The sequence below is a fragment of the Anarrhichthys ocellatus genome, unplaced genomic scaffold, assembly GCF_004355925.1.
Source record: "Anarrhichthys ocellatus isolate YVR2014 unplaced genomic scaffold, GSC_Weel_1.0 scaffold25, whole genome shotgun sequence".
In the NCBI taxonomy this organism is placed as follows: Eukaryota; Metazoa; Chordata; class Actinopteri; order Perciformes; family Anarhichadidae; genus Anarrhichthys; species Anarrhichthys ocellatus.
In genome coordinates this window covers 1,716,126-1,741,120 of record NW_022280055.1, presented here as the reverse complement: position 1 = coordinate 1,741,120, position 24,995 = coordinate 1,716,126, and the positions used below count along the sequence as shown (strand labels likewise).

At 43.7% G+C, this 24,995-nt stretch overlaps 2 protein-coding genes across 3 annotated transcripts in view; both read left to right on the top strand.

Annotated features, from left to right (window-relative positions):
• The window catches only part of sipa1l1 (signal-induced proliferation-associated 1 like 1), a 65,467-nt gene extending 49,092 nt beyond the window's left edge, over positions 1–16,375 (top strand). The window contains exons 12-25 of the mRNA XM_031861840.1: positions 1,175–1,273; positions 1,537–1,712; positions 2,173–2,463; positions 2,723–2,872; positions 3,440–3,573; positions 6,459–6,556; positions 6,786–7,291; positions 8,094–8,291; positions 8,963–9,131; positions 9,647–9,881; positions 10,276–10,446; positions 10,702–10,813; positions 10,957–11,035; positions 12,510–16,375. Coding sequence (XP_031717700.1) covers positions 1,175–1,273; positions 1,537–1,712; positions 2,173–2,463; positions 2,723–2,872; positions 3,440–3,573; positions 6,459–6,556; positions 6,786–7,291; positions 8,094–8,291; positions 8,963–9,131; positions 9,647–9,881; positions 10,276–10,446; positions 10,702–10,813; positions 10,957–11,035; positions 12,510–12,653 — 2,562 coding nt within the window. The 3' untranslated portion in view covers positions 12,654–16,375. The remainder of the gene's footprint in view (positions 1–1,174; positions 1,274–1,536; positions 1,713–2,172; positions 2,464–2,722; positions 2,873–3,439; positions 3,574–6,458; positions 6,557–6,785; positions 7,292–8,093; positions 8,292–8,962; positions 9,132–9,646; positions 9,882–10,275; positions 10,447–10,701; positions 10,814–10,956; positions 11,036–12,509) is intronic.
• Positions 16,376–22,284: 5,909 nt separating this feature from the next.
• The window catches only part of LOC116391165 (regulator of G-protein signaling 6-like), a 73,080-nt gene continuing 70,369 nt past the window's right edge, over positions 22,285–24,995 (top strand). The window contains exon 1 of one of the 2 annotated variants that reach the window (XM_031861463.1): positions 22,285–22,351. The gene's annotated coding sequence lies outside the window, so the exon portion shown is untranslated. The remainder of the gene's footprint in view (positions 22,352–24,995) is intronic. The other variant, XM_031861466.1, reaches the window with a different exon arrangement.

The window sequence follows — 24,995 nt, the reverse complement described above, 5'->3', positions numbered from 1 at the left end:
TGTGTGTGTGTGTGTGTGTGTGTGTGTGTGTGTGTGTGTGTGTGTGTTGGTTTTTATCATGCATTTATGTAACCTGGATTGAGTCGTCCATGTTTGATTTGCACACCAACATATTTGAACACACACATCGTTATCAGGACCCAATAATACATCACTTTCATGTTTGCATTTTATGCATCCGTTAATCTTCAATCGTTTGGACTACCTCGGTGCCAGAGGAAGGGAACTGGCCTCCTGGCCACTCGCTTTTTGGAACTATCTCCCTTCCTCCGCTCTTTAACGTTACCCCCTTTTCCTTGCACTCTCGTCCTCTCCCACGCCCACACAGAGGGCATCATAACAATTCCTATCAGGTGCCAGTGCATGCAGCATTATTTATTCAGGCATGCTTCGACTACTATAGAGCTGCCCTGTTCCGACAAAGACATGCAAGGTGCCCTGAAGCTGCCAGGAGCGACACTAGAGGGAGGAAGAGATTGTTGTGACTGACCTCAATGAACAAGTAGCCAGGAAGGAGGATTGGCTTTAGGTGATCGTGGCTGTTGAGAAATGTAAATATTATCAACTTTTCCTCCCCACTCCCTGAGAAAAAGACACGTGGCTGTGTCACAGCGTTCCCCGCCCCGCCTGAACAGACGCATCCTTTAATGAAAAAAAACGGTGTCTCTTCTAAGCGACGCGTCTCTGTGTGAACACAGCCTAAAGTGTCACATCAAGAGACACACCGGCTTTCATGTCTGTCATCTGTCTCGTGTGTGTGTGTGTGTGTGTGTGAATGCAGTGACAGGTGTGCTGCTGTTTCTGGAGCACTGATCTTTATTTATGGCCATGAATCTCTTAGGGATTTTTATAAAAAGTCTCCTCTACAGCGCTAAATAGAAAGCATGTGTACATATGCACTGAGCGTGTTTACACACATACTGAGCTACACATTTACAGACCATAATAATTTGCAGAAGATAATCCTATAAATCATCCCAGTATTCTGTTAAGTGTTTCCAAACTGATTCTACACATAAAAACATTGTTGTTTTGGAAGATGAGAAAAGTTCACGGTGCTTTTTCACTATGTCCCCTCTTCTGTTCTCAACTCTTTCTCATAGAGTCTCCTCTGATAATTTATGTCACTTAATGTTCAGGTCTTTGTGCCTCTCTCTGCCCTCCCTTTGTCCAGTTCCTGACTAAGGGCTGCGAGACATCAGAGATGACGCTTCGTCGAAATGGCCTGGGGCAGCTGGGCTTCCACGTGAACTACGAAGGCATCGTGGCCGAGGTATCCGTCTGTCCTTTACTCAAATGTGCTCTCAAACAATCTAGTTTATTGGGGTAGAACGTGTTTACCTTGAAGATCTTAATATGCTTTATTAGCCTCACTCTACTTACTTACTCTGTTAACGCGATGATTATAATTGATGTATTTCTTTTTCCTCATTGAACATAACTAGGTGAAGACTCTCTGCCTTGGATGTTACTGAATTGGATTAGTAATCATCTCACCGCTGCAGCTGTAATGTAATCACGCTGTGTCCCTAACAGGTGGAGCCATACGGTTACGCCTGGCAGGCAGGACTGCGACAGGGAAGCCGATTGGTAGAAATCTGCAAAGTCGCTGTGGCAACGCTGACCCACGAGCAGATGATCGACCTCCTGCGGACCTCGGTGACGGTGCGCGTCGTTATCATTCCGCCACACGATGATGCCACTCCACGCAGGTAGGTGGGGATGGGGAGAGGTGCCATCAATTGTTTCATTTTCAAGTTCTTATGTGCACCACTTGTTCATTGATATAGTATTTCAGTTATCTGGAGAAACAGTGAACAGAATTGCTGTCCTTTCATATCTGAAGTTCAGTGGTGAGTCATTTTACTTTAAAAGAGCGGTGCGTAGGATTTAGTGGCACCTAGTGGTGAGTTTGCAGATTGCAACCACCTGAATACTCTTACTCCTCCGGTTCCAAGCTAGTGGGAGAACTACGGTGGCCTTTTTAAGAGACCAAAATGCCTACTTGAGCACCCAGCAATTAACATGTATAAACAAATACAATGGTTGGTTTTATTGGTCATTAGATATTTAAAAAGTCACAAATCCCTGCCAAGATATATAAGCTATATACAATACTGACACACACAACACTTGCCTCTCAAACAAAATGTCCTCCCTCATCTTGTACAGAGGCTGTTCAGAGCTCTATCGGATGCCTGTGTCAGAATACAAGGGCAGCAGCAGCAGCGATAGCGGCTCCTTCGAATACAAGTTTCCGTTCCGCAGTAACAACAACAAGTGGCAGAGGACGTCCAGCAGCCCTCAGCAGTCACTCACTGCCTCGCCGCAGCCCCACCAGCCCAACCGGGCCATCAGCCTGGGGAGCTCAGTGGGGAAGACCCTGTCAGCTGAGAGGCTGGAGAGGGGCGCAGTCATCCCACGCAGCGTCAGCAGCGATGGCCGTCCCCTGGATACCAAGAGGTTAGAGCCCCTTGGCTTTTTAGATATGGAATATTAGAATATAATATTTATATTTTAGTATTCAATAGTCATTTCATTTTACTCATCCAGCATGTATGGGAAGTAGCAATCAATGGAATTACCTCCTGAAGGCACAACTAAGAACATTTTGCTCCTAACTTTAGTTCCAACATTTCCACATGCCCGTCAATTCTTACTGTGTGTGTGTGTGTGTGCGTGTGCGTGCGTGTGTGTGTGTGTGTGTGTGTTGGTAAACCAGGATGTCTCCGGGCAGTGAGAGCTACAGCCTGGCCTCCTCGCTGGTGTTGGGTCGCTCCCCTCACAATCGCAGCTCTCCCAGCAACCTCTCTTGCTCCAGTGACGCCTCCGGAAGCTCCGCTCACTGGAGACAGAAGTCCATGCCTGAGCAGTAAGGAGGGGGGGGGGGGTTGTGTTTGTCTTTGTCTGTGGTTGAGTTTGTTTCAGAAGGATTCTTTATTCAAGTTTCAATATATCGTATCAGAAAAGCATATCAGGACATTCAAATTCCTTCAGTACCATACACATCTTTTTGCTGCCTTTAGGTACTTTCTTTTGAAACTAATGAGAGAAAATTGTCATGATTGTAGTCATGAGTTGATGTATTATTGGGTTACAAAGCGCATTACTCAGTTTTTATTTTTAGAAAGCATAATGTATCGCCAGCTCTTATTGCTCCTGTTTTACACTTACGCAGCTGATTCTCTCATTCCCACAGTTGTAACAGTGTGTTACGTTGGTGTAGGACCGTGAGATCATAGCGTTTGTGTGCCTTTGTACATTGTAATGCTCTTGACGGTGTTTTTTGTTTTAGATTTCAACCCACTGCAGCCTGTACTCAAATGCATTGTTATTTCTTGCACTGCATTTTTAATCAGTGGAAACACATTTAGCTCATAAAAACAGCAGAATATAAAACAACTCGTCGTGATTTTGTTCCTGTTTGCTCATTCACCAGGTTTGTCGGCAGCCGCCACTCTCCGATGTCTACAGAGAGACGGGAGGGGGCTGGAGAGGGCGGTTCCAGTGGGAAGTCCACTCCCAATTGGTCGAGAATGGAGGAAGGGGGCGGGGCCGAACGAGGGTCAACAGGTGAATATATGTTATGGAGAAATAGTGGAGATATACAGTAAAACTAATGGGTAACTAGTATTTTTTTCAACCCTATTTTCCCATGTTTTTAATTAGCTGCAGATGCTTGCAAATTCTGCAACGTTAATGTACGTCCACTTAAATTGCTTTTTTTTCCCTCCATTGACGAGCTCAGATTATTATTAGTGATTCACAACATTATGGAAAGAGAAATAACTAATTTTCTCACGATAGGTGACATGTCAGCCTAATATTTAGCCAAATATCTTTAGTCTGTCCTCCAATTTAACAAACTCTAACAAAATGAGTCACTTAGACACACAAACATGGGGGAATATGGTCCAGGTTGAGAAGCACTCAGGTTCCCTTTGGTAAGAGTGGAAGGTGCCGTGGCTTAATATTGCAGTTACATTCTAACGTTTTCAGTCATTTAAATGTTTTCTTACTCGTGCCGGTTTTCTAAACATTCGTCTGCGGTTGTTGTGTATGTGATATTTTTTGATATGTGAAGGCACTTGACTCTTGAATAGCATGGGGGGGGGGGGGGCAACGCGGAAAATAAATCATTCTTATTATTCATATTACTAAATCTGTTGGAATGACAGGTATATCCAGAAGAGTGTGTGCATGGTGTTTGTGTGTGCCTCCTCTTCTGCTAGTGACAGTTTTTTGGAGCTGAGATAGCAACTCTGACAGCATCCACAATCTTTCTCTTCTTCCTCCCCCTCATCCGCCGCCTCTTCTGCAAGCTGTGAATTATATTGCCTTCACAGAGCAGGTCTTGATGTCTCTGCAAACAGACAAAAAGGTGGGAAGATAATGAGACAAACAGAAAAAGGAAAGTGATAATTATTGAAGGGGGATGGGGGGGGATGATATAAACGGTGATCTCAATTAAAGTATATGGCTTTTTCTCACTCTATTCTATAAGGTTTAATACAGAAGAAAGGGGAGACATTCCTCTCTTTCCTGTCAACACAGTTGGCCAACCTTCTCTTTGTGTTTCCTTCCCTCACTTCCTCCAGACTGTTCCTCATTCTCCACGGCCGATTATGTTCTCCTCTCATTCATCCTTTTTATATTGGCTTTCATTTAATTACGAGTATCCTCCCATGCACTGTTCTTTGGGGTTTTTTTTTCTTGTTTTCCAGCACTAAAAGCCATAAAAACTACATGCTCCTCTACCGATCCTCTGAATCCCAGCTTTGGTTCATTGTGGAACATACTTTCAACCGTGTCCTCAACCTGTTCCTGACCGCCACAATCACAGAGAACGGCCTGAGTCTCTCATTTTGTGGTTGTTTTAAAGCACTTATGTCGTTATTGGTCAGGGTGGAACAATGCAGGCTGAGCCAGCTTCGACTGCCTCAGCCAACTGTCCTGCCCTGCACAGTCTGCTCGGCTGCCTCTGTGGTTTGAGGTTCTGTTCTGTCCTTTCCTCTTCCTTCCATTTTTAACCCCTTGACCCGTTAAGTCTTCAGCGATGATGATGTGGCCGTGCTCGGTCCAGAAATAACTAAGTCATGCAGAGGGCAGAATACTCACTTTTGCTTTCCTGTCACACAAACTGACATTACCTTTGCCATTAATTTAGCCACTACAGGGTTTTGTATCTAACAACAAAGCAAGGAATCTCTGTCTCTCAGTCTTTGGGTGTGTCGTCGCATATCTCGAGAACCGTTCATCTGATCTACTTCACACTTGGTGGGTGTACAGCTGGGGACCCAAGGACTCCCATTGTTCAATATGGTGCAATTTGGACACACGGCACATGTTCAATATTGATAACCTTTGAATAAACAAGCGATAGCACGCTGTACAGCAGCGGAGGCGGGGCTTCAGGTCCCTGCAGACTTGAGTCCAGCATGTGGGCCACAGCGAGCCTTTACAGGCCCTGGCTCATTGACTGCGGGTCGCTTTTGCTGCTGGATATACTAACGTTACAACCAAACTCTCTTCACTTTTATTCCTGGAGTCAACTATCGATGATCGATTCTCGACAACGCTGCAAGCGGCAAAACCCGAAGCCAAGCAGTCAGCCCGCTACAAACGGCAACGCTCCAAATCGCCACGCTCTGAATGGCCCCTGCACCAGTTAGAGTAGTTATTGCCTCAGGTTGTCCTGTTGCATCTATTTAACACAGCATTTGCTCAATTTTGTTTTGATATACTGTGGCAGGTTTATGATTAATTCATGCGTTGGGCGGTGAGATGCAGAAAATGTGTTTCCTTCCTTTGCACAGCAATTTTTAACTACCTACTAACAGTGTTTTTTTTCTTAGTTGAACAACGCTTACAGGAGTGTACACATTAACCAAAGTTGCTGGGAAATTTGTGTCTGTGGTTTGTCGCAAAATATCGGGGGGGGTGGGGGGGCACTACATTACTAGATTCATCCTAGCAGATGTTATGATGCCTCCCTCAGCTCTGCCTCTCACAGTGCTTTGGTCATTAGCTGCCTACTCTTGTATGTCTTCTTGCATAACATGTAGACAATTTCACAACAGTCCCATTTATACCCCAAGTTTTGCTTCAGGACACACACACACACACACGCGCGCATTCCCTGACGCGGAACAGCTTGCCCAGAACAAACAAAGCCAGCAGGGGCTGTCTGGGGAACACATTTCTGTTTGATGTGTGCTACTTTTGAAGACAAGGGATCTGGTTTTTTTGTCCACAGACAAAAAAGTCAGAGTGAAACCAGTGTCATCGTTATGAACCTCCAGGAAACATGAGTGCTGTAGTAGCAAAATACACACGAGTGAGCAGAGAGCAGAACGACTTCTCTGTTTAGTCATCAACAAGTCATCTGTTTGTACCGCAGGCTGTGTGCATGAATTCGTCACCAACCCCAGCTGTGTATATTGTCCTATTTATTGTAGAAGCCCCAGCATCCAAGTCTGGTCCAGGCTACTCTGGAGGTCCCCGCATCCAAAGACAGGAGCAGGTCATCCACCTGTCCCCGAAGAAGAGCAGCCAGGTCAGGCTTTACACCCGTCTTACACTATTTACACCACCAGGGTTCTGAAGCCTGATCTGTAACCCCTCTTTGATTTCTTCTTCTGTCGCTCAGATGCATCTATGTTAGCAGACAGTGTAAATTTCATTATGTAATCATAGTAAATAATACTTTAGTCTGAAGTTATATTAATGATCACTGACATAGAAATCTCCCTCACCTGTCATTTCCACTCTCCTTGTTCCAGCAGTCAGACAGCCCTTATTCTGGGCACTCCAGCAGTAACACTCTATCCAGCACAGCCTCCAGCGGGGGCCACAGCGACAGCGATAAATGGTACGAAATGGGAGCGGGTGGAGTCTCCAGCGGTGACCAGGGTGAGCCGGAGCCCAATGGCCTGGGCGGAGGAGGCTACCTCCAGGGGGCGTCTGCCGACAGCGGCATAGACACCAGCTCGTACGGAGCCTCTCACCACACACACCCCCACTCTCATCATGGCAGCACCACCTCCCTGCTGGCCCCGAGCGGAGGCAGAGAGAACAGGGAGAGCAGGGAGAGCAGGGAGCGGTCAGCGTCTCCATGGCACAGCCCCACCGAGGGAGGCCGCCGGATGCTGGAGAGGTCGCCGGCAGCAGCCGAGTCCCCGGGCCCTCCGGTGGAAAGGAGTGTGGAGGGGACGGGCAGAAGCCCGCCTACTCATCTCCTTGTTAGAGACAGCAGCACCTTCAGTCTGAGTGATGCTGGCTCACACTCCAGGTATGTGTCTGTGTGTGTTTGTGTTTGTGTGAGGAGAAGCTTTTCTCAGTTCTCTCAATTTTCTCTCAATAAAAGTTTTATCTAATTTCAGTCTTAGTTTCAATTTTGATCTCTTCCACTTTGTCATGTGACATCGCAGCGTTTGCTTGACCTCTGCAGAATGTTTTCCAACTCTCATTACTCAAGCTAATATTTCTCCGCCCAAGAGGAACACACACTAGACCACCTCGCTCTCATTAAGTGTTTCCTGGAAACCAAGCACGGGAGCAGTCTTAACTCCCTCTTATCTTTCCACATTAGGCCTCAGGAAATGTGCAACACATGTCCACCTTTACATAGCTCAATCGGTGTCTGGAGCCGAGAGAACTCCAGTGATTTGTTCTTCCTGTTTGAGGGAGTCTTAATTCACCTGCTCAGGTCCAGTTACAGTTCATGACCTGAAAATCATCAGTCCAGCATTTTAGACACATTTGTATTCTGTCAAAGTGGTGAAGGGGGAATAAAGAAGGGCTCTGAAATGAGTTTGACCGCAGGTGGTACTTTATATAATCTTCCATCTATAACTCAACTATGTATTTCCTTCCTGGAAATTCCGAGAGTATTAAAATGTTAAACTATTGAGATTTTTATTAATGCTTCACTTAAGAAAAAATGTATATTGTATAAGGCAATTTTTTCAGATTGTCATCTCTAAAGATTATAGAGATCTGGTAAATCCATAAAACAAACCTGCCACTGCCTAAAGATGCAGGATAACCCCTCTCATCCCCCCCCCCCCCTGTTGCTCTCCTTTATCCATCAGTGTCAGGCATTCAGGCCACAGCTCCCCAAGAGAGGAGTCCTCCTCCTCCTCTTCAACCACGTCCCCTTCATCCCAGTCCTCATCATCCCCTGGGCCGAAGAGCTTCTACCCCCGCCAAGGAGCTCAGTCCAAGTACCTGATTGGCTGGAGGAAACCCGGTTCCACCATCAATTCCGTCGACTTCGGAGACACACGCAAGTAAGGATGGAGCAGAAAACAAATTAAGAAACAATTAGGTGTGTCTTTCATTGTAGTTCCCCAGTCCAGCAGTGGATTTAAACTGTATACATGATTGTGTAACTTTAGAAGGGAATGCCTGGTCTTTTATCACTGCTGTAGTTTGAGACAGTTTGGAACAAGTGAACCAGACCTGGGTTGAGGTCTGGACAAATGAAGAAGAGGACTCTGTAATGCAACTCATTCACAATCCCAATACCACCCTTTGTAAAGCTTATAATGTTGCATTGATGATGAGACTGTGTCAGAGGTGATCCCTTCATCCCTTGGTGTATATTGGGGCGACAAAATTTAACATTAAGAGATTTTCAATGACAGTTTTTATTTTAGGAATGTTTCATAAATCTGCATTTAATCCCTTTGCTTTACTATTTATGTCTTCCTGTAGTAATAATATGCATACTACTCGATTACCCCCTTGTGGTTGAAGAGCATATTGCACTCAAGGCTTAACTGAATGCAATTAAAGGCACTACTGTGGACACTGACGACCACATATTTCTTTTCATATATCGATGCAATTACTATATAAGGACAATGCATTAACAGTGCAGCGTGGACCATTTTCCTCCTGAATATGTTTGCTGAATCGTCTGGCTTGCGTCTGTTTTGTGTGTGTGTGTGTTTATTAGGAAGTCTCCGGGAGAGGGTGGAGTGGAGGTTGCTCCAACCCCAGCAGCCAGGCCCTCTCTTCGGGACATGCACTCGCCCCAGCCTCATGCCAAATCTACGATGGAGGAAGATGTGAAGAGACACTCTGCCCCAGACAGCCCTCCACCACCACGCAGACATAAGGAAAAGGTACGTCTGCAGGTTTGTTTGTGACCCTTGTTACAGAAACAACCTGTAAACAGACACCCAGGAACATGTCTTAACATTACTGAACTGCTGCTAGCCAGGTTTTTACACCTCTTGTATATCAGTGAGTCTTTCTACTGTAGTGAGTAAAGTTGATTACTGCTCTATAGACGAGGCTAAATCAAGTCATAATAATTCTGCTCCTGACACAGTACCCACTAAATGTGCGTCTTTCAAAGATATCTTTGTGATGGGACGGGAACATTTGGAAACCTCAATAAGTTTGTACCCACAAGTTTATTTCAAGAATTCAATGTAACACGGAGTGAGTAATTGATGTAGAACTGGTCGTTTTGTGGGTGAATTATTCCTTTGAATAAACTTTCACACATGCAGCAGTATTGACGCCGTTGGTCTCTATACAGGTGTTCACCCGCAGAATGAATGGGTGCAGATCCTGTTTCTCAGTGATATAATACAATTAACACATCCTCATCGCTTCCTCCCTTCCTGTGAAGCACGGCCAGAAATCACCACCAAGCCAGCCTCTCGGCCGCCGTCACTCACTCCATCGTACCCTATCGGATGAGAGCATCTATCGTGGCCAACGACTTCCTACTTTGTGCAGCTCAGTAACGGAACCGACACTCAGCGCAGATGTTCTCTTCAGCTGCTCCACCCTCCCACGCTCACCCACCACCCGCGGTGTTCCGCTCAGACGGCCTTCCTATAAGCTGGGAGTCAAACTCCACGGTAAGGAGGAGGAGGTGGAGGAGTGTAGGTGTCTTGCCCGTAGAGGCATTTATAACAGCTGGAATCTATTCACACTGAAAAGGTGCTTCTATTGATTTGTAAAAGACTGTATTTTGTAATCGTAGCTCTTTATGTTATGTGGTCATTTTATACATGGAGTGAAAGCAATGCAGGAAAAGGAGCTTCATACATCCCCACTAAGTCATGTGGTTTGTTTATATTTATGATTACAACAGAACATAACTGTAAGAAACTGAAGCAGTGTGTGATAGATCTGATTCAGCTCTACATGTGTATCTGCTGCCCTCTTTTGATTGAAATTATACAATGGCTAAAAAAAAAAAAAGAGTAATTTTACATTCAGTTCTTTCCACAACTTGTTTTCCGTTAACAGGCGACCTTTCGGCATCTGACACATCATTGGTGGATTTGGTGGAGCGTCATCGTGGACCTCTCCCTAAGGAGCTGATGCCCCTCCCGTCTCAAGACAGAGACAGCCCCCTAGAGTGGACACACCTGGTGGATGTGGCCAATACCTTTGAGGGTGAAAGAAACACACACTACGGTATTACCAATTACTAATAAGCCTAATAAGTCTTTTCTTTAATGTGATTTGTCTCATTGCACAGGCACAAGATGCACTAAGATAAGCACTTGACCTAAATAAATGACAAGAGAACATCAAATTGGTCTAAAGGTAGTATCAAGTAATTATGATACTCGCTGTCAACATTATGAATAATAATAATAAGGCATTTTTTTATTCATTCTGCATCTGTTGACTTGTGTTCATCCTTTGTCCTTTTCTCTCTGCTTCCAGTCCAGAGGAGTTACGTGTTCGGAGATTCAAACCACAGAAGCAGCGGTGCCTCCAGTCCCCAACAGCCACACATAGAGCTGCAGCCCGCTCCGCTGTCCCGGCCCTCGTCTAGGTAACACCATACTTGCACACTCTTTACCAGTTTGATTGTAATCTTTATTTACTTCACTCGCACACTGTTTCCTTCTTATCTATCTAAATGTATCCGTGTGATGTATGTGAAAGTCCTGCTATGTGCTGCTTTCTTATCCACAGTGAGGGTCACATAGGGCTGGAGAGGAAGGTCACCAAGCTGGAGGCCATGGTGAAGATGCTGCAGGAGGACCTGAAGAAGGTGGGAGGGAAAACACAAACACGTGCGCATACATATGTATATTATATACATATACATATGTACAGTTTTAGTTGATTGTTTTGGGCTGCATCGAGAACTTTTGTCTGCATGTTTACAACCTCCACTCTGTGTTGTGCTAAAAGGTAATTTCCTCGCTTTCCTCTCTATTCGAGTGCCAGAAGGAATGAAAAATGAAAGGCCTGGTTGATTTGCATACAACTGAACAGCTCCAGATGGTGTAAATGAACACTTTGTCTTAAATATAAAACACACAGTCAGCTGTTTACCAAATCAACTGCTGCTGTTGATTTGGTTCCGCTTCATCGCTCAATGTTGTTAACTGCTGACTCAGATTTCTCTCAAACACTCAGCAATTATTTTGACTTCAAATCACCTGGAAGGAGAGGACTGGAAACAAACAACTTTCAGGATTGCTTGCTTTAGAGTGTGTGTGTGTGTGTGTGTGATGCATTTCACACAACTATCTTCATTCATGCTAACTCTCCAGTGTCAAACAAGAGAGTTTCAGATTTTTTACAGCACATTTAAACTGCAAAAAGACATGTACAGCTACTCCTAAAAGTCTCCTTTATAGTCAAATAAAGAAACCGTATTACAGTCTTTCATTTCAAGGAACCACAAAAGACTACGGCTGTGAAGAAAGTCAGCAACAAGGTTTAGCTAGATGGATATATTCAGTTGGTACGACACCGCCCAATGCGTCTTCCTCACCACTATACCACAACCAATAGCCTCTAATAATGATACCAGACAGGTTTGATTATTTACACCAAATTCTGCTTATAAAAGCAGCATCATTTTTCATTCTGTCACCTCATTCTTAGCCAACAGGACTGGAAGTTTTTAAAGGTTTGAGTTGCTAGTTAACTATCCAGACCTGTTAGCAGCGAAGAGTTTTCCTCTTCTGTGGTCTGTGCGATTAGTTTCTTACGCAATTCTTCGTAAATTCTCTGCCGTCTGTGAAATACCGGAGAGCGTTATGCCGTCTGCACTTATTTCTTTTTAAGTAGCAGTCGATGAGTTTGACAGAAGGGAAACTAATAAGCTTCTCTCTCACCTCCTTCAACCACCCTCAAGCCAGCAGCAATCAGCTTGCAGCTGACTGACAGCATGAAGCAAACCTCCCCACAGTTTGTTTTCTTTAACTGGCTCGATATTTATGTTCATGCACCCAACTAGGGATTCACTTTCGTTGTGCTGTTGGCGGATTCAAAGTGTCAACTGATAAAAAATCTGCCCACAAAGCCCTTAAAAGTTCTCTCGAGTGTGACTCACAGTCTGCAGAGCTGAGAAGTTTATGTAAACACCAGATATTGTTTATTATATTTACACAGACAGTAAGGGGTTTACATTGAATCTTGAGTGTGAGTACATTTTTTTCTTCAAAGTTAACTGCTTAATAACTGCTTTAATTGATTGATTGATTTTCCCAACCTCTCCCCGTCTACCACAGGAGCGCGATGAGAAGGGGAGACTTCAGGGTCAGATCAAGAGGCTGTGGGACGACAACCAGAGACTGCAGGAGGAGTCGCAGATCTCTGCCGCCAAGCTCAAGAAGTTCACCGAGTGGGTCTTCAACACCATCGACATGAACTGACTCCGACCCGCACATTTCAACTCGCGCACGCACGCACACACATGCATACATCAGCACGAACAGTCTGGACGGGAGAGGCAGAAGGGGGGAAGAAACTGTGCACAAGAGAAGTGGAGACTTGTTGGTCCCAAATCAGCCTGATGCCGCTAAGCCCTCCGACCATCTTCCATTGGGTTCAAACATCAGCGGGTTAATATTATCGACCAGCCGCAGTCCCCACAGACCCCTCTGTTTGCCTTTCTCAGGATGAGACTCCAGAAAAATGGGTGTTGTTTCTCACATTATGAAAGACTCGCCACATTGCTGAATTGATCTTTCGCTCATCTCGCTGTGCCAAAATCGTTTTTGCAAAATTGCCAAACAAAGAGGAAGCTCTTCCCCTCCGTTCTCTTTTTGAAGAAGTCGACTTCGCAAAATGTCTCTCCCCCCCCCCCGCCATGCCTTCTCAGTGGATGCGCTTCTCTAAAGTCCATATCTGGCCTTTCCCCTCTTTGTTCCTTTTTCCTAACTTTGCCCAGCTTCTCTGAAAGGTGACTTGAGTCTTTAGTGCCAAACCCAACCCGCTACAGCAGAGGGTAGCAGACAGCCACGTGACTTCAGAGAAGACGTCTCTGAAGTGCCACGCAAAGTCTGACAGGAATGCGACAGATCTGCCAGCCCAGCCGCTTGGAGCTCGCCGTAACACGAACAAAAGGTACAATGAATCTAAAGCCTCAACACCACCGGACACCGGAGACGTTTTCATTTCCTTTCACATGTGAATGGAGTGTAAAGAGTTTTAGTGTTTCATGTCCTCGAAGCTTCTGACCCCTGAAGGGTCATTGTGGCTGTTCACAGCCACCGACATGGAAGCAGGTTGACACGTGTCTGAACGGGAGGGAAACATGGATTTGTACAGTGTTTTCTTTTTTTCTTCCTCTCCTCTGTGTCACTCATATCTGGATTACAGCATCCTGTTTGTCTCTACAGCACAAACCAACACCTGGCAGAGGAGTATATTTATAAGCCATCGGCATGTGGTGCCGTTAAACATGACTGATATCCAGAGTGCTTTGGTCCATCCCCAACTGTATGTGTCTTAAAAAAGCAATAGGAAGAAGTCAGGACTCCTGTCTCTCTCAAAACAAAAACAGGGAGAGTTTGCTCTCGGGAAGATATTTGATGTGGGAAAAGCTGTTTTAAAGGTGACGCCTCAAAGACAATGTCTCTATCTTCCATTAAAGCAGTGAATGTCGCGCTTTGAGGAAAAAAAGGAAAGAGAGGACTCCACTCACCATCCCACTGTCTGGAATACAGAGAGCCAGCTGAAAAGCAATGACAGAGACATTTTTGGGAGGGAAAAAGTTTTTTTCAGGTTAATTTATTTCCTTGTATTATAATTCCAATAAATAAGTTGTTCTATTCGTACAGTACAACTGACATCAGTGTTTAGTTCCTCAAGGAAATGGTCACTTGCGATATTATTTAAATGTCTTTCTTTCTTAATTCTGGCTAAAGCCGAAATATATGCTTTTACTTCTGTATTCTGTTGTATTTCGTAGTGCCCAAGCCTGCTGTCGTGTTGCTTACAGTGCCCTCTAGTGATGACCAGTGGAAATGTCATGATTATTAAATGTGCTGCCAGTCACTCTGTAAATTCCCCACGCGCCTCTTCAACAATCAGACATCAACCGGGGGGGGGGGGGCACGCGACCTCAAACAGGAAGAACAACCAGAAGCCAGCTTTGAGGGACAATCAAAGGTGGATGTTTGATAATGGGAGCAGACCGTAGGTGTATGTGGGTGTGTTTTACATTTTTAACATGTCTAGTTTTCCTCAGGTTCAGTACGTGTTGGGGAAAGTGAGGATCTTTAGAGAAAGTAAAAATGACTTCTATGATTAGATTAAAAACGGCCCGATAAGAAGGAGCGGCAGTACCTTCCTTTGGCAGTGTGTGTTGTCGTCGTGTGAATGTTCATCGGTCTATTCAGCCGTGCCTACAGTCACTTATTTTGGTCATTTACTCCCAGGCAGAGCAGGGACGTGCCTTTGAAACAGCACCTGGGGAACAGATGAAAGGGAAAGGCTCTTCTTCTTCTTCATCCTGAGAAATAGACACACATGGTAACACACATACACACGTACCTTGCACACACACACATTAGTTTTAAATACCCTCATACTCACAGCTGTAGACTTGATAAAAGTTTGTACGGGGAGGCGTCAGCCTTTCTCTTGTTCGTATGAATATTTTGACTGAACACAGCCAGGCTGGCCGGCCTCCAGACGCAGGGACGAGAGTGTGTGACGTGTGCCGAAATGCGTCGGTGTGTGTGCCTTTGCATTCAGTTGCATGCAGTATATCTTTCAGGGCCCCTGTAATAAAAGTGTATTGGAAAAAAATGTTAACCCCCCCCCAAATCCCAAAACTACTTACAACCCAAGCAGGAGCCCACACAGCTATGTCCTCAGCCAAGTGTCTGTGTCGGGGTTATTTTCAGGTCGCTAACTTGAGCATGCACGTTGAAACTGTTGTTCACGCGCTGTACTGGTGTAAGCCTTAATTCCTTCCCCCTGCGATGAAAACACGCTCCCAGTTTTTGAATCTCCTGAAGTTAATTTGCATCTTGAATCGATGCAATTACAACCCTGCAGCATAAAGCACAAAGTGGCACCCGGTCTGAATGTAAAGAGAATATATAAACGGGCTAAAGGTATGATGTTTGCTATAACTGACATTCAGCTCTGCAGCTTTGCAGGGAGATGAGTGAACTCTTCACAAAGACGATGTGAACGGTTCTGTTTTAAGAATCTCTTGGATTATAACACCACCAGTGGACAGTCAAGTGCTTAAATGTTTTGCTTGATGATATGATTTGGTTGTTTTAACACATTGGCCAGTTGTGAAAAGCAGTCTAGTAGTCATCCAATAATGTGAAATCCTCAAAATACACAGAAAATAAGAATTGTGTCGGCAGAAATGTTCCCAAAATCCAGGTTTTGACTGTAAATTGTTTTGAGCACTGGTTTCCTTGCCAGAACTACAGTATGTCGATGCTTAAATAATTACTAATATGTAATGTTTCGTATTTTATTGTACATGGAAAGTGCTCTAGTTTTTTGTATTCCAAATATGAAGTATGGCCAAATGACAAACTGTGCAGTGCAGATGTTTTGCTCGCATCTTTAAAAGTGTGCATCAAGTTGGATGTTGGATACAGCTGTCCACCTTATTCAAAGACACACACACACACACACACACACACACCAGTTACTTCAGTGTGAATGTTGCGTTATTTTACAGTTCGTTTTGTTTCTTTCTTCAGTTCAGATGTTCAAGTGTTCCATTTTGTAATATCTTTTATTTTTAAGAACCTTTGCACAATGTTTTATATAAAATGCTTGTGTCGACAGGTTTTGGATAAGACGGGTGAATTGATCCATTCCTGTGCTATCTTGTCTTGATGTCACTCTGTAGTTTTCCTGCCAATGCAGTTCCTGCCAAACAGAGGAAGGTGCTCGACTTTATTCACCCCCCCAAGCATCACTGAACAGACAAGAGCAGGCTGCTTGTTGTTTGTTCTGTACAGGATGCTGGTTTTCAGTCAAGCGCAACTTGCGAGGTTAGTGGTTGCAGCCGGGGAGGACGGTTTCACGAAGCTCAGAGTCCCGGCTTACATCGGGATCAGCTCTGACCGGAGATTAAGCACACTATTTCAAGAGGACCATACGTTTTACAGAGTTGAAAATACTGTTTACATCCCGGATCCATTGTCTTTGTAAAATGTAAAGGTATGAAAAAGACATTTGCAGTGATCACAGTATTAAAGTTTCTGAAATAAATAAATGCCATATCTATTTGTGCTGCTGTTTACTTGTTTGTTTCTGCACTATGTTGCTTATTCTTTTTACTTGTAAAGAATAAGAAAACCTGTATAATACATTGACAAAAGAAAGCTATATACAGTGAAATACGTATATAATAGTGAGTATGTGTTCATAAATGTGCATTGATATATTTGTCTAAAAAAACTGATTTAACCAATAGTTCAGTTATTCCCATGTTATTGAGTAAAGAGATAGTGATTTGGGCTGGTTAAAAAAAAATAAACAGGCTATAGGGTTCCCTATAAGACTAGGCGATATAGAATATGCATAATATCAGCATTAGAATCTCTTTAATATCCAACCAAACTTGGTATTTAAACTCAAATATCCCTGAACGTTGTTGAATCAAATCGAATTGTATTGAATTAGAAGATCAGTGGCGATACTCAGCCTTAACAGTGATAGATTTCATGATATATAAATCAAATATATAGTGATGTGCTGTAGTGAAATACTCAATGCGTAAGATAAAAATGTGTATTAGTGTGTATATATTTATAATATGAAAATATATAAATACAGTTTAAATATGTAAATACTATTTTAAAATATAATTTTAAAATAGTAAGAAATGTATGCAATAAATAAATATGTTTTTGCTTCTAAAAGTAAAACCCCAATTGAGATCAATAAATGGCAATAAAAGCCAAACATGATGCAAACAAAAAAATCATTCATGCACATTTTATTTTTATTTGCATGATATATATTTTTTTCAAAAGCTTCAATACATACATCAATTTATAAAATATATGATTTCATGTGACAGGCTTCACAGAGCAACCAATGTAATGTGTCATGTTTTCCTCGAATGCACTAATAACAGCTCAGTTTCGCTCTGAGTGGACATGGGTTTCCTTTCTCCTGCAGAGCTTCTGTCTGCTTGCATCTAGCGGTGAGTGAGAGTGTGAGGAGAGGGCAGAGGTCTGGGATTTGGACCGAGTCTGCCTCGGGCTGCTGTTGTTCCCGCGTCACACTGATTCATCTGATTGCACTTTAACTGCTCTCACAGCGAGAGCAGGGACTCACCTCGCCTGTGTTTTCTTCTTCTTACACTCATTACACAGTAGATGGCTGCCACTGCTGAAAGAGATAATCATAACAAACGTCAGCATTGTTGTTTTTTTTCATGGAGATGACAGAAGAGCTTTCTGCATCTGAACTTTATGGAAGGAACAGTGTTGTTACACTATACTGGAACTAAACGTCAGCCTGAATTACTTCCATGCAACGATGCATTACAGTCTTACCGAAGATCTCCAGCTTGTGAGATTGAGTGTGATTTCAGGAGCTGTGATCATTCACAAATAAAGTTGTTTTAGACTTCTATATATGCATTTGTTTGTGATGCCATAAATGGGTAACTTTTATGAAGATCAAGTAGCAGGAAAGAATGTGTTGTATGTATTACCTTCCTGCGACCAGGACGCCTGGTAGCTGCAGGCACTGCAAAGGAAATAATAATAAAGCAAAATATTGTGTCATCTAGAGAAATTTGCTTGTTTACAAATACGTTAAAAAGAAAAATACTGAATTCCTTGAAACAAGCATGGGCTGTGAAATACTGACTGACTATAAAAATAGAAGACTAGACATATACTGTAAGAGGAATTATAGATTAAGGTTCTTGATAGACTAGATCTATGCAGAGAACACTTTATTTTTAGCCTTCGGTGTCAAGGACCTTCATCGGAGCAGATGAAGGTACTTTAAACTGTCCAAGCTCAATGTCCATTTACTTTCTTTTTCCAGAACTTGTATTCTTATGACAGAACAGAGTCAGAGTCAATGTTGCCTCTATTCAAGGTCGCCATGGTTATTATCATCACATTGATAATCTAGTCTCGTCCAAAGATTGCCAGCAGGGCTTTAAAGCCTTGATAAAGAAAAGCTGCTTCATCTCTGTGAAGTATCTGTAAATCCCTGCACATATATCACAGGACTAAATTATTTCCCCAACAAAATGAAATGATGCTTTTCCGGAATTCAAGTCTTTTAGCGAATGTATCTGACTGTGAAAAAAATAAATAACCGTCTGACTAATTTGTGCGCCAAACAATTCGTGCAGCTGAGAGAACTGTGATCAGACTTCTTGGTTTGTCACCTGTGCTGCTGTGGATTGACCCGGGCTGCAGCAGTGGCTCAGGGCCGTTTGAGGCCAGCGCAGCAGTGACTGCAGTCTCGGTGCAGAGGAGGGCAGGTTCAATGCGGAGGAGGCTACAGATTAGTCATCTTTGCTACAGGTGGAAAATGTGTGGGCTGATTCACCGGGGGTTCCTTTCAAGGATTTGCTACAGAGAGAAGTGCGCCATGCCATGAATTGACGTCTGATCAGCCATAATTTAGTATCTCCAGGATTCCGGCGTATACAGGTTGCAGAAGCAAATGTGATGTTTAAATTGCCTATGTGTTTACATGCTTTAACTGCTAAATTCTCCACTATGTTCACCAGCTAGTTGCTATCTGTGTCTGTCTGCTGTCTGCTGTTTGGTGCTGGGCAGGTAGTGTGCAAGTAGTGTACAAAAGTTTAGTGACTTTTGACCTGTAGTGATAAGAAAACATTTGAAAACACCCAAATAGACACAAATCAAAGCTGTTAATCCAAAATACAAAAGAATGAAGCATCTCTGTCTACTGGCAGCATGTGGTCATCTCTTTTTCTTCCTCTTGTGCCGTGTGTGGACCCTTGATGCTTTTATCCCACACTCTCCAGCAGCCCACACAACGCCTTCATGTCTCTGCGCGGCTCTCGCCTCTTATCAGACACTCAAGAAGAGAGTCAGAGAAAGTAAAAAGGTGTTTTGTTCTTCAAAAGGCATAGCTTTGTTGTCTGCTGTCATTCCAGATGCCAACAGTCCCTTCGCGCAGGTGATCCGTCGATTTACACAATATACCTGTCAGTCTGTGATGGCTGTGAGTGTAGCACACCGTCCCAGTGACAGACGCATCTTTGACATCTCAGCTATTTCTATAAAGCCTACTTCAGGAATATTTAGATTGATTTCAGCTGTTTATAAGATGTGAAGCATCGTGAGAAGCTCTAATTAACTCATTGACAAAGACCGCCTCATATAAAAGTGATTCACAAATACAGAAATCATTCAAAATGTTTTCTGTAGGTGTGCAGTTGCATCGCACGGAGCCAGACAGGATGGTTTGTGTGTCTGATTGAGATGCCTCAATGCCTGTGAAAGCACATCGAACTGGAAGGATTTCCTAAAGCTGGAGGAAGAAGCCATGGAATAGCCAGAGCATCTGGGCTACTTTTCATGCCCTGTTACTGTACTACCACCACGACCCAGATATAAACTAGCAGCAGAAAATGGGTGGATTCATTCTAAATATTTATTTTTTATGTAAATGTTCTCGGGCTCACTTTGTTTTTTACTGATGTTACGGTTAGTACTTTCTTATACAGTTGAACTTTACACAGCTCTTGCACTTTTACAGCCCTTGCTCTGAAACGGTGCTAACCATGGGCGGATTATGAGACGCCCTGGGCACAGACCACGCCCCTTTTGTATCTCTTCATGGTCTTTTTGTGTCTCTTTTTGGTTCTGTTTTGTCTCTTTGTGCAGTATTACGTCTCAGTTATTGCATTCAGTTTTCCATCTCTTTGGTAATCTGTTTCTTTTTGCTCGGTTTTAGTGTCTTTGAGGTCTTTTAGTGTCTCTTTTTGGTTTTATTCTAAATATATATATATATATATATATATAATATAACCCAAGACAGAATAATCCATCCATGGTGCTAACGGACATATCCACACAGGCAAACATGGGTAAATGTGTGTGTTATTGCATGTCATGAGACATGTAGCTATAAAGGAGCACCGAATGTGGGGCAACTCCCACCCAACCACTCATCCACACACAAAACACACACACACGCACACACACACACACACACTTCCCAGTGGGATCTCGTCTTCCTGTTTACTGTTGCTCAATAATTCAGTCAGTCCAGAGTGGAGGCTAGTAGTAGACATGGTGTGTGTGTGTGAATGTCAATCTGTCAGGCCAGAGTGGTCCATTAGTATCAACGTTTTTTTTTGACGACAGTTAGTTGGTAAGTGCATGTATTGATTTCTGAGCATGTTGTCGTCCATTCTTTTCTCATTTGCAGACTAAACGTCAGATTAAAGTGAGAAAGCAAAGAAAGAAAGAAACAACTGTCTTTTGAAGAACGCTGCCACTCTTCTCTCTCTCTGTCCCAGTAACGCTCTGTTGAATTAGGGCACCAAATATTTTTAGTCTCCAGCACCAGCAGTGAGAACATGCTGGCCGAATCACTGTAAACTAGCTGTGTGTTGACATGCTTTCATGTGAGATGTGGTTGCATCCACACACACACACACACACACACACACACACACACACACACACACACACACACACACACACACATATAGTCAGAGTGTAACCCCTCCTGACTACAGCAAGCTGCCAGTTTCCTCCCACAGTCCACCATTGCATCAGATGCTTTGATGTGTCTCCGTGCTCGACCAAAAGTCCCCATCAGCTCAGAGTTTATCTGGCGGGCTCCCTGGTGTAGAGCTGTTAAACCTGCTTCTGTTCAAGATGAGAAATTACAAGATTACACTGAGTGAAAAAATAAAGATGGGGAGAGGTGAACATGGGAAAGGGTTTAAGAGGAAGAAACAATAGTTGAGTTTATTGGCTTTGTTGCATGAGCAGAAGAGTCCAGAGCATTTGCCCTTCATATAATAAAAGCTTGTGAGTGCCTTTGTCTCAACTATTTGAAGTTGCAGATATGGGAATTATAATATCTGCAACCAACAGGAAATACATTCAGTGACACCTACAATGTTTGCCTCAGGGCTGCTAAACAAGTCAGGCATTGGGATTTAAAAAATATGTCATTATCCTCACCTGTGGTAGGAAGCACCGCTATACATATCCAAAGGCAAGGATCCATCATGTGGTACAATAAGCCACCTGAGCAGAGAATGAAGTCATTCTCTCTCTGTGTGTAATTTGGTCAGCACCATGGACAGCAGCAGAAGCACCAAATCCCCCCCCACCCCCTGTGTAGCTAAGCTGGTTGCCCCGCTGATATTTACGCCATTGCCTAGCACCCACCCTTTAGTTCCCCCTCAGGTTAACACTTTAGGGCCTGTCAGCACTGTTGCCATTGGTTGGAGGACATAGAAATGCTCAGAATTTCATGTTGAGCAGGGACACTCCATGAGAACTTTAAAGTCACTAATTCATGGTTGCATGCCAGTTAGTTTAGGCAATTTGATGACATTTGTTTGGAAATTTGTACCACTAAAGTACATCATCAACCAAAGTCTAAATGAAGTTATCTTACATGTTGAGAAAGTACATCTATTTTACTAACTGTATTGTTTATATTGTGCTGACTTACTCTTGAAAAGGCTGGCTACGTTGACAGACTATTGGGGTAAGTACTTGCCTGGAGGCCCCTAATAACCTAATCTGGCCATAGAAAGACCCCATAATGTGACTTTGTGAACTTTGAATTTTGTTTTGTCCTCACAATGTTAGTAATGCAAGCACACACACACACACACACACACACACACACACGCACACACACACACACACACACACGCACACACACGAAACAGGAACGTCTGCATATTAGTGGTAGAGACAAGCAGCTGCTTCTGATCCCACAGCTTTTTCTCTCCCCCCACCTCCCTGTCTCTCCCGGTCTCTCTCTCTCTCTCCCCTCTCTCTCTGTCTCCCCCCCCTCTCTCTCCTCTCTTCAGTGTGCAGCGCTCTGGTGGGTCGGTGAAGCCGCTTTTTGGCTTCCGAGCTCCAAGCGAGAGAGAAGCGCTGAGGTAAGTAAGCAAGGATGGAAGGTGTGAAGATGAGAGAGGGAGGGAGGGGATGAAGAAATGAAGATAGAGAGAGTATCCTTAAGAATAAAATAATAAAGAATAAAAGAAGACTGTTGCGCTCGGCGCTTTAGCACGCTCCTTGACGTTGCTGTATTGCTGTCAGTGCTGCAATGTTAATCTCAGAGTGAGCAGCTGCTTGGATGTTGTAACAGTACTGTACATGTCGGAGATGTGCACCAGAGAGATGATGCTAATTCCACCTGTGATTGCAATGCACGTGCACTTGGCTGGTTAGTTAAGTAACACTCGAAGGGCACCGCATGCGTTTGAAATCAATTAGGTCGATATGCATTTGGGTGTTTGGTGAAAACGTGCATTCTACTGTCTGCAATCGGACCCATGGAAAGCGACGGTAGAGAAAAGAGAGAGAGAGAGAGAGAGAGAGAGAGAGAGAGAGAGAGAGAGAGAGGTTAGGCAGCAGCGCTGCTGACGCTGTGTTTGGGGAGCGGATCGGTCCTGTGAGGATGGAGAGACCACAGACAGAGGGATCGATGTCGATGCTCTTACACCATCCATCAAACTCTCCAAACTTATATCATGTTAGAGATTTGAGCTTCATGCCCTGAAGTTGTTATGATAGTTCCACTATGGGTTGATCATTTCGGATAGTAACATGTGGCCTGGTTGTCTTCAATGGGGGGGGGGGACTTAGACTTCATGGTCACCAGTATGAGGACACCCCTGCCTGCTTGGCTGATTTTTTTGGCTGAGTTTACTGTGAAAGAACGTCATCCTTTCCATGGGGCTGGAATTCAGAATGTGATCACCCAACGTCATTGATGGACCTCACTAATGCTCTTTGGCTCAAAGGGGACCAAACCCCTGCAGACAGCCTCCAAACTCTGCTGGAGGGAGTGGAACCAGGAGAGCGGAGGCTGATATAGCAACAAACCAATGCTCATGGCTTTGGAATGAGATATTCAACAATCACAGTACATTACAACACCAAAACAGCACTTTGTTAGTACTGTACACACTTTTGGTGTTGTAGTGTGATAACTCCAGGAATGATTTATCAATCACACTTTGGATTTGGCCTTTTATTACTGTCACTTGTACCTCTTTGCAGTGTGCAGGGAGTCTGGTTTGTCCAGTGTATAGCGCAGCAGAGTGAATGGATCTGTGAGAAGCCTTGATTTCATTTTGTGAACATTAGTATAACAAAATGTCAATCAATGGAGCGCTCTTTGGTGTCACACATCACTGTTTTGGATTGTTTTTTGCTTGTTCCTTTTTTTTTTGCTGCACCAGAACATTGCCTCCTTGTGCATAAAAGATGGCTGCCTGCTGGATTGATGGTGTCATTTATTTTACTACCACCCCTCAGCCTAAAACATCCAGACATCCTCATCCAGTCTCCCCTGGAGTGTAGAGGATGGGTGGTTAGAAAATACTCTGGGTGGGTGTTGCGTTGTGGAGGGTCCACAGGGAAACAGCGAGAAGTCTCAATCTGCCTCTACGTCATCACAGCATGTGGTGAGGAGAAAGAAGCTCGAAGAGTAATCAGGTTCATTTAGAATAATAATCTGAGACATTCATAAGAATAAACGCTTGTCTCTGTTTCAGTCGTCACTTGATTGCCTAAAATTGTGTGTAAAATTGGATTATTTCTGGTAAAATTAGTGCAGTATAGTGAAGGATCGCTGTGTTCTCTCTCGTTTACCTGCTGTGTCCATACCAACAGACTGGCTGGCTCTCAGAGGAAAAATACCACACTTAAAGTTCCCTCTAGCTGCATGTGTCTTTGTTCTTAAGGCAGAAGAGTAAAACAGTGAGTTGCACAATGATGAAGGCTTAAGCCAAATACGTTTATGCTAGTTACTCATGCATTTCAAAAGAATAAAATGACACAGCAAATGTGAAAAAGACATTTTTTTACTCTTACCAACTAGTCAACCAGTCGTTAATCGGGTGTGTTTGCAACAAGTGTTTAACGATAATTCCAGACACTCAGGAAGAATACTCGACACGCTGATTGAAAGTGCAGAAACAGCACATAGTTTCAAGTCAAGAATCTTTTTATTTTTCCCTGAAGTTAATACTCAGTTGGCATGAAGAGAGTCATAGAAAAATGTTGATCGTTTTTACACACCACAGACTGTTAAAACCTGTTTCATTGTGTGTCCTATTCACCTTCGCAAGTCAGTAAACATCTGATCAGACGGTCCTATTCAACCGGAACATTTCATTTATATGCAAAATCAAGAGTCGCCAGCGTGTGGTCTACATGTGGAGCAGGCTGGAGCAATGGGCCAGTGAACTTGAGCATTACTGGGAAACAAATCTGGCATTTCTTTTCATTCTGAGTTGGAATACCCGTTAAGCAGATGGTGCACCAATAACGAAGAAGCATGTTGAAAGCTATTGATTCAGAATCGCATTAAACACATGCTGCATGTTGTTGTGGTCACAGGTATACGGCCCTCTGAGGCTCAAACAAGCACTCTGTTTGTATGTTCTCTAACAGCTGGCTGATGATAGTATTGATCTAAAGAGCCAGTATACATGGAGCTAAATGCCTGTGCCAATAGCAAAGACTCTCTCTCTCTCTCTCTCTCTCTCTCTCTCTCTCTCTCTCTCTCTC